Genomic DNA, 9,712 nt, shown 5'->3' with positions numbered 1-9,712 from the left:
TCCAGGACCACAATGCACCAGGTCCGGATCAAAAACCCCTACACCTAGACTTGTCAAATCTGGCCTAGTTCATCCAAGACGAGCTCAAGACTCTTTGAAACACAGTTTTGTATTTGTGAAAACCATCTATTTGTGAAAACACCGAGAAATGAGGGATTTCACTGCTTTTTTCGCAACTAGATCACATCCGTGTCCGGATCAAATACCCCAGCTTGAGACTCTTTAAAACAGTTTAAAGAGTCTTTCGCCTCTCTGGGATAATCTAGTCTGGATTTGCCGAGTCTAAGCGTACAGGTGTTTGATCTGGACCTGGTCTGATGAGATCTGGATGTGAAAAAAAAAAAAAAGGCAGTGATTTCTCCCTTTTTTCCATTTTCACAAACCTATAAGAGTAAAAGGTTTCACAAATCTGAAACTGCGTTTTAAAGTGTCTCTGGCGCGTCTGGGAAATCGCCCCTTTCTTGTTTTCACAAATAGAGTTTTTAGCACATGTGAAAGTGGGTTTCAAACAGCGTTGAGGCTTTAACCACAGTGTATAACTCCCTTTCACAACTGGAGGAGGTGTAAAACAAATAGCAGAACCGGTGACTCAGTATCATCAGTTAACTTTCCCCTAATCTCAGCTTCGTGTGAGACAGTACATCAATAAACATCGTTTCTGAAAAGGGAAACGCGCAGAATATCACTGAAGGCTATCGATTAAACCCAGCATTAATAGACAGTAGCTGGCCTGCTAACATACAGCCCGGCGTTGGTAAATTGACGTCAGGGCGGCCCCCATTAGCTGAGGCTGCTCGACCAGTGCTAGCCTTAGTTAGCCTGACTGACGACAGCTCGATCGCGCTAACTAATCATTAACTAGACATCCAGAGTTACGTGCAGTTATCGCCTTTCCGGTCCAAAAACAAACAATACAACGCATGAATGTTAGTAACCACAGCCACGTCTTAAATTTAGGAGAGAAAGCTCACACGTTCACTCGCTTCTGCGCGGTCGACGCCGTCCTCACTAATCGATTAACTTCAGCGCGACCACCTCACGTAACTGGCCGGGAGGCGTTAGCGCCAAGGATTTACGCCAGGGCCCCATCGGGTAATTGAGTCAAAACGCCTGTGCGAGCGAACACGAACTGTCGTTGGTCCCGGACCTGGACTGAACTTTGTCCAGGACGATCTGGAGACATGAGCCCAACGATCTTTTGTCACATGAGCGGCATTTGGAAAAGGGGCCATTATTTTCTCCAACGGACAAACGGAAAAACCAGATTTTAAGACCTCGCACGAAGTCAAAACCAACTCCGAAATAAAATCAGGCAATTAAGTGAAAAGGTAACTAAGTACTTTTCCTCAGCTGCTGTACTTGAGTACACATTTGAGGTGCTGTACTTGTACTTTACTTGAGTATAATGCATCAAGAATTACAGTCCACTTTTGGTACTTTAATGGCGCTGATACTCCTGTATCTTTACTGAAACAAAATACACCGTGGAACTGCGATCTTTACTCGAGTACCAGCCGACCACCGAGGCAGCCAGAGTTTTCACCATTTCTGTCAAATGAATGCTTTGTTTGACTGTGAGCGGATTCTCCGTCGTCACCGTTTCAACACTTCCACCAGCCGCGTTTTGCTCTCCGATGGTGGAGCTTGGGAAGTAAAAGAACGACCCACAGAGTTGACTGACTCCGCTTTTCTGGCCTGTGATGCTGGTCTAGGCTCAAAATAGGCCGTGACCCCCTTTTCTTACCTTTATTACCGGTGTACGTGGTGGCACTCAGCCTTTGAAAACAAAGACCAGGCTGTGGTGGAGAGTAACCAGGCAGGTTTACTCAAGTACCGTACTTAGGTACATTTTTAAGGTACTCGTGCTTTACTTGAGTATTTCCACTTTACCCCGTTTTATCCTTCTGCTCTACTACATTTCAGCTGGAAATATTGTACTTTTGTACTATTGTACTACATCTGTTTGACAGTTTTAGCTATGGGATATTTTTCAGATTAAGATTTTAACATCCAGCTTTTCAACGAAGATTTTTGCAATAATGATGAAAACATCAAGTACAATACACTGTGAAACACTGCCTGAGATTGTCCCAGATGCCTGTCAAGAGTAGCTTCCCCCCCTTTAAGCGTCTCAGACAGTTTTGTTGAAATATCTCTAATTATCCAAAATTTATCCAAAAGAGAAAAAAGTCAGAAAAAGTGAACGTACATTCATGTAGCAAAACTTTATTTTTTATTCTCCCCTCTCCCATTAATCGTCCCACGACCCTTTAGATTTATGTGGGGGCCGCTTGTCTGTACATGAAACTGCACACGGGTTTCCATCCAATAATGTTGTGTAGAGCGCCCTCCACTGTTGAAGGAGTAGAAATACAAATATCTCAAGAGATGGAAGATGATGTGAGCTGCATTTTACACACCCCCTCCCTCGCCAAAAGAAAAATAAATAAAAATCGGCCCCCCAGATTTGTTATCTTCTGAGAGTGAGCTCTAAAGTAAAAGTTAAAAGGAAGTTCAGCAGCGATAAACAATGTCTGGTTTACGGCCCACCTTGATACTGATGTTGTCACCAGAGTCCATTTAGAGTTTATACACTTTTCTTGGATGGTTGTCGTCAACAATAAACAAGTTGAAGTGGCTTTGTGTTACACTTCATGGTTTTAACAATCAAGCGGTGCAAAGTTTTATTTTTTATTTTTTTTATTCATTTAACCTTTATTTCAACTAGAAACTTTCTTGAGACACATTATCTCGAGAAAGAAAACCTGGCCAAAAAAAGGCAACGTAAAATAAGATGAAATCAAAGAAATGAACACACATCATTCATTTACAACAATCATATATAACACATCGAAACAAGACCTGAAAGACATGATTGTAAAAGTAAAAGTAGCACAAGTACACTTACCCAAGTACTGTACTTAAGTACAGTGTCGAAGTACTTGTGCTTTAATACTTCTATATAGTTGTTTGAGACCCAGAGTGATCAAACTTTTCAATATTTCACAAAAAAAAAAAAAAAGGAAATGTTACAGAAAAGTTTTAAAAAGAAAAATGAACATGGATTCATGTAGCAAAGCTTTGCTTTTTTCCCCCCAGTTTTCCCATTAATCATCTCACGACCCCTCGGATTGATCTTGTGACCCTTTGGAAGGCCCCGACCCCTAGGTCAGGAACCACTATCTGACTGTGTATTAAGGGATTAAAACTAGATCCACCTCCAGCAGCTACGGTTCAACAGTAAAACGTTACTCCCACACTGATGCACCAGTAAAGCTCTAAGTAAAAATTAGCTGATAACTCTATACTTTTACGTCAATGGGATTCTGAATGCAGGACTTTTACTTGTAATAAAGTATTTTTACATTGTGGTATTAGTACTTTTACTCAAGTAAAAGGATCTGAAGACTTCCTCCACCACTGCTTTTTCACACAGACACACTTTTGTTCCTTCCCTAGACCCTAAAAAAACTCTTAACATTGCCCCTAAAGCCTAAATATTTCTCACTCTCGAGGTCTAAAAGTTTTATAGGCTCCTCATAAACAGGACTGTTGTCATGATTTTAAATTTACTGGGTCTAAAGTCCCCAAGACGAACCCCATCCACCTGAGAAATATTTGACAAGCCACCAACAGAACCCTGAAAATAATAAATAAAATAAAATTTTGCATTTGGTTTACTCACTAACTATTCAATTAAAGGTTCTGTTAGGTTTTGTCTCTCTAGATCCCACGGACTCAATAGGTGGAAATATGATTTAATTTGGACCCTGATCTGGACTGATTGCGAGGGACACATTTCATCTGCTCACCTGTTATCTTTCAGGTTGGGAACCACACTGAGCAAGCTTGGTTTAAGAGGTAGGAGCCTGGGTTAAAAACAAAAGAAAAAAAAATGAAAAAAGGTAAATGGCATGTTCATAAGGAGCCAGTGCAAAGAAAAGAGAGGTCAAAGGTGAAAATGTGTACTGAAGGATGAGAAGACTGAGAGACGCTTGTTCATTCTATCTGAAAATAGGTAAACTGCCACCGGAGCACGGGACGTGTCCACTTTCAACCAAACTGTCCTCAGAGTGCTGAGGAAAGGACCACAAGACTGAACCAGATGAAGTCATCATTATCCAGCCACCGACAGAATAACTGAAAAAAAAAAAAAAAACAAGACTGGACAACAAGCTCGAGCAGTGAATCAGCAGTTTCCATCAATGAATACCGTGATAAAAAAACCCCAAACACATGGAACTCTCCAATGACCGCAGACGTCTGGCCGTCACACCTTTCGTGCCCAGGTTGAAGGACTTGGTCTTACGGCGAAGCTTAATACAGAAATAGCTTTTGTGCACAAAGGTCTGGGGGTTTTAGAACTTACTCATGACCTCCTTAATCCAACCTTCCTGTACCCGCGAGACCACAGAGATTTCTCAAGTGGACCTCCACGACTTCTTTTAACGTACCCCTGCTTTAGATCACGGTCTAGAGAAGTTGGGGTTTTTTTTTGTTTTTCCCCCACAACAGAAAAGTCCTGCAGGACCATTCATCATACCGCACAATACCTGCGAGACATTTCAGAGGGACCTTGTTGTACTTTTAAGACATTAAATGTAAAGAATGTCAGAATCACTCTTTTGGAAAAGCCAACGTGTGTAATGCGTGTATGACTGCGGGACATAAAAAACCCTCAAAGTCTCAGAAATATTACAGAGGACATGAACTCGGTGTCGCCAATAAGCAGTAACAGTACAAGAGCACAAACACACACGTGCCTTTTCTGCATTTAATATCCCAGTCACATAGGATATTAAGAGACCTTTAAATCATGTCACAACACCGATGAATAAAAACATGACACAAAGAAACTCGGATTAGTTTTTTTTATTCTTTAGAAGTAATTTCTGCAGGAGAAAAAAAACAAAACAAAAAAAAACAAGGTTGTAGCAACTACATGGAGATTGGAAGAACAGTTCCAACTCAACTCTCTAATAAATTTAGGTTATACTAACTTTGTTACAATAGAATAATTTGTTAGACATACTAATGGGAAAAAAGCTCCGGGAGGTGAGTTGTGTGCATAGCTTATAACCAACCTCCAGAAAAAAAAAAAAAAAAAAAAATATCAAATCAAATCAAAAGAATAAGGAACAAAAATATATAAATAAATGCTTTAAAAGAGTACTAAAGGCTGTGGTGACATAAACCCAAATTCAGACTATACGATCAGTGGTTCATCCCCAAATGTGAGAATAACTAACAATGTGAGTAATAAACACATAACGCTGCAAAATACAAACAGAGTAGTGTGAAGGCAAGTGACAAGTTCAACCAACGTAATGTTTCAAAAATGTGAAATGTGAACAAGGAAAACTGGAAAAATAAAGGTCCGTACTGATCAAGAGCTGAGTCTTTAATGTAGATTAATGTAAAATAAACTAAAAAAAGAAAGGAATATTTCATTTTTTTCTGGTGCAGCTAAACTAGGGCTGATGCAATTAGTCGGTAGTTGCTCTGGAGGAACTCAATCACTGGTTATTTTACCGACTGATTAATCAGTTACCTGTTGAGCACAAATGCCAAACGCTTGCTGCTTCCAGCTTCTCTAACACGAGGACCTGCTGCTTTTCTTTGTTTTAAATGAGTGTAAATTGAACATGTTTCGGTTTCGCTCTGTTGGCCGGACACAACAAGCATCGTGTTATTTAACGTAACTCAAGAGACTTGTGGAGTTAAAATGACCTGCTTGTGAAATGGGAGAGTTATTTCTCAGGCTGACAGATTTTTTTTGACCTTTTTCACAGACAGTAAAATAAGATTTTAAAGACTCTGTACAAGATTAAATCCTCCTTTGCAGAGTTCAAACTTCGAGCAGAAACCTGCTTCTAAAACTATCATTAAGAAGCATCAACCAGCCAGCTGGTTGCCCACATTACAGTTATTCCTCTGTGTTTGGCAACTGTCAGCGTGAGAGAGGCTCGTCCTTTTTTCCTGCCTCCCTGGTGCTTGTTCTTCAGAAGAAACAAACCAGCCCGACCCGAAGTAAACATCCTTCGGAAACGCCGAGGGGCCTGGACTCATGCAAAAACCTAACAGCAGGGCCGCTGCTCCACCAGGGGGCAACAAAGGCTTTCACGGTCACAGCCGCCGGAGAAACCGGCTGGACAGAGTAAAACCTGAACAGTTTGTACCACAGAACTAGTGTTTTTCAGATGACCACACATTTCGCTTTAAGTTCTGACGGCTGAGGAGAGAAGAGAACCATTTTTTTCCCCACAACTAATCCTTCATGGAGATGGAGCAACGGTGCAGCAGTAGCTCAGTAACCAGGCATGCAGTGAGTATACAGTGGGATTTCCAAAATGGTTAAGCCTGAAGGTTTTGACATGACTGAGCCAAAAGGAAGAGAACTACACAAACAAAGAGAGGGAACACCATTTCTCTCCTCACCATCACCAGCACCAGCACTCTGTTATCGCAGTTTCACGGTGCTTTAGGGTCATTTAAGAGAAACTTTACAGGCACAAAGTGGTTCGGCCGCAGCGCCCCGATCAACAGGGACCGGCAACGACTTCAAACAAAAAGAAGAAGAAGAAGAAAAACTAAAGGGAGTCAGAGTTGATCAGTGGTTTTCTAAACTCCCGATCACATTCAGTGTTGGATGTGATGCCTCGAGTGGCAGTTTCAAAAGGACTTCATGTAAACTGCACGGCAAGTTCTTTGAATCCTGTCTTGCTGCTGGACCTTGGTTTAGAAGTTTTGAGGGGTGGAACCTTGAAATCAAACCCTGAATCAAAACTGGGATGAAGCTCGGATCATTACACATGAACTAAACTCCAAGCCGGTAGGATTCTCGTTTACGATTTCAGACAGTTTGCAGCGACAATGCCTGAAATGTTTCAGATTGATTGTGATCAAGGGGGGAAGGAGAAAAAATAATAATCAACTGAATCCACAGTGAAGCTGCTGCTGAGTATCTGAGGCTACGTGACTTGTGGCCAAATTGAAGTCACTGTAACCCACAGAAAAAGTTCATGGACTTCAGAAAGATGAGCTGTTGGTACAGATGAGTATATCATGCTGCAGAAGTGATGGGTGTGATCTTTTCTAACTCTAGAGGAACAGTCCTTTTTCTCATAAACTTGCCGGTTTCTTTTCTTTCCACCATTATCATCCATGCATCCCCAGCACGTCATAACTTAACTTCAGCCCAGCCGGCTGCGCTGCTGAGCCCCACTAACGTCCTGTCTCTAACAGCATTAATAGCAGTTGGTCATTTCTCTCTGTCTGTAACTTGCTCTGATGTAGTTTTATTACTCACACACAAGTCACTTTTCCAGAGATCAACGAAATGTTTTCCGTTGACTGTCTACAAAGGTCATTTTAGCCCAGACGGTACAGTAACGAGTCTCCAAGTCAACAGAGTTCACGCTACATCCTGGTGTTTCTTCACAGACGCTTTTTCTACGTCATTAATCCAGTTGGCGTAACACTGATTAATGTGCAAGTTCGATTTTGCTAAATTTGCTGACAAAGGTAGAGTAAATGCCGAAAGTAGGAGGGTCAAAGGGCCTGAGAAGATAAAAACCTGGTGCAAAAATAAACTCGTGAATGAAAGAATGAAATGGTCTGATACTGAAATTGTTAATTGTAGATTTAGGCCTAGAAGTGCTTTACAGACCGAGGTTGGAGAACTCAGACCATGTGGATAATCTGTCTATAGTCTGTAGCTTTTCCTCCTCACTCAAGGTTGGTTTATTTGAGCAGTGAAAGTATATTCTAGACAGTGACTGAAGTAAGAAACAGCAGTAAACTCTAATAGCTATCAATTAACACTTTCCCTAACAAGTCCCGGCTGTGCCGCATGCTAGCTTCTCATTAAAAAAAACATCTAAACTGATAGCACGCTCCGTGCTAACACTTACTAGCAGGAATGGGAGTCGCGTCCCAGTTCCGTAGCGGATGCTAATTCCAAGCAGGTTTTCAGTCTGCAGAGAGTTAACACTGCCGAAGCCACAAAATTAAATACACAAAGAGGAAGAAAGGAAATGGAGGAGCTGCTCACAACTGGAGAAAAATGAAACAAACTGCAGGCGGCAGTGGGACAGCTGCAGGAAGCTCTAGGAGAACAGAAAATAAGTTTTCAATCTTTGGGAAAACGTTTGGCTCTCTCTCTTTGTGAACTCTAATTGACAGTGGCACTAAAGGGTTGCAGATCCGTTCAGTACGTTCGCATGTACTTAAGCGACCGGGATTATCAGAGAAATCGGGTTATGCCATTAAATGGAAAACAAAGCCGCAGGTCAGTAACCAGATTTCTCCTCCACCTCCAAACCGTCTGAATTTCACAAAGAGTCAAATGTTCAGCAGTGGAAATGTCCAGAGGCTACCACTTTGTGTTAATTGTAGTTTTAGTCTCGACTTCGGATGGAGGGTTTGTTTTTTTAAAACGAGGACGAATCGCTACAGGAAATAATCTCTCTTTTTGCTGAGCCGCTCTGTTACTTTCCCCGACGGCAGTCTTTTTTCACGCACGTGCTTACATGTAAAAAGCCGATCAGAAGCACTCTTACATGGATTCGTGTCAGAGAAGTTTCCCTAATCCCCTGCCCCAACCGCGGAAACCAGGGTTGGAGGCAGCCGACCCGGTTACCTCCGTTCATCTAAACGCTCAGAGCGATGTCCGGCAGGCTTAACGGGTACCCTCTCGGCACAGTCGGCAGACCCCCTGCACAATTTCTTAGTGAAAAACTGTAAAGTACGTTTTTTTTTTTTTGTATACTAACTGCAAAAAACGGTATAAATAGTATGTAGTGCACACTGCAGTAAGTATTCAGTACAGAACAGGAGAGCAGAAAGTACCAAGTGACACACTAGCATCATTTCAGAAATACGAAATGAGAACCCGAAGCAGCTGTGAAGCTAATCGGTTTAAACATTATGTTTCCTTCGTCTTACCTGATAATGTTAGTCAATAGTATAGTGTTAGCATGAGGCATCAGTTATAACAATGAACTGGGGACACATGGATGATTTTGGTGTCTGTATCTTTATCGCTGAACAGGTAAAATGACTCTTTAGTGTGATCTCCTGAAATCTCCGGACTTCTTTAAATCTCAAATCGCCATCCAGTTTTGTTACAGCAACACAGAAGCAACACAGAAGCAGGCAAACGCACCACAAGGCAGAGAAACGTTTTGTGCATTGGCGCTTTCACTCCGAGTCGCCCTCAACCTCACAAATGCGGCTGAACGGAGTGGAGGCAAGTACGGACACACATTTGACATAAAGTGCAAACTGACGAGGTTCTTCCCCTCACGGCGTCAGACCGGCTGAAGCTCCGGGAAAACCCAGGAGGACAGAAGACAAGACGATCCACAGGTCAACGCGTCCTCTTTCCTGACGCCCGCTTTAATGGCTCTCTATCACCACAGGCTCGTAACCCCCTGCAGACACCCTGCAAGGATCCAAACATACAGGGACAACAGTCAGCGTGGGTGTGAACTTGAACTGGCGTGTTTGTGTAGTGTACCATGCAAGATGGAACTCTCACAGTTAACATCTCTTTTTACTTACTTCAATTTACCTACATCCCATCCTGCAGCGTCAAACTAATTCTGTCTTGTCTTCTTTTGTTTGAGGAAGGTGGCTCTCAAGGCTTTTTTACTAATCTTCTTTTAAACGTTACATGTGACGAAGGCCTCGAGCTGAAACCTGTCAGTCT

General features: G+C 42.1%; 1 protein-coding gene across 1 annotated transcript in view; it reads right to left on the bottom strand.

The window, feature by feature from the left end:
* Window positions 1–4,862: 4,862 nt before the first annotated feature.
* Window positions 4,863–9,712, bottom strand: part of LOC120805180 (protein FAM102A-like) — a 37,399-nt gene continuing 32,549 nt past the window's right edge. The window contains exon 12 of the mRNA XM_040155140.1: window positions 4,863–9,445. Coding sequence (XP_040011074.1) covers window positions 9,400–9,445 — 46 coding nt within the window. The 3' untranslated portion in view covers window positions 4,863–9,399. The remainder of the gene's footprint in view (window positions 9,446–9,712) is intronic.

The sequence above is a fragment of the Xiphias gladius genome, chromosome 19, assembly GCF_016859285.1.
Source record: "Xiphias gladius isolate SHS-SW01 ecotype Sanya breed wild chromosome 19, ASM1685928v1, whole genome shotgun sequence".
NCBI classification, from domain to species: Eukaryota; Metazoa; Chordata; class Actinopteri; order Istiophoriformes; family Xiphiidae; genus Xiphias; species Xiphias gladius.
This window is presented reverse-complemented; position numbering and strand designations above follow the sequence as displayed.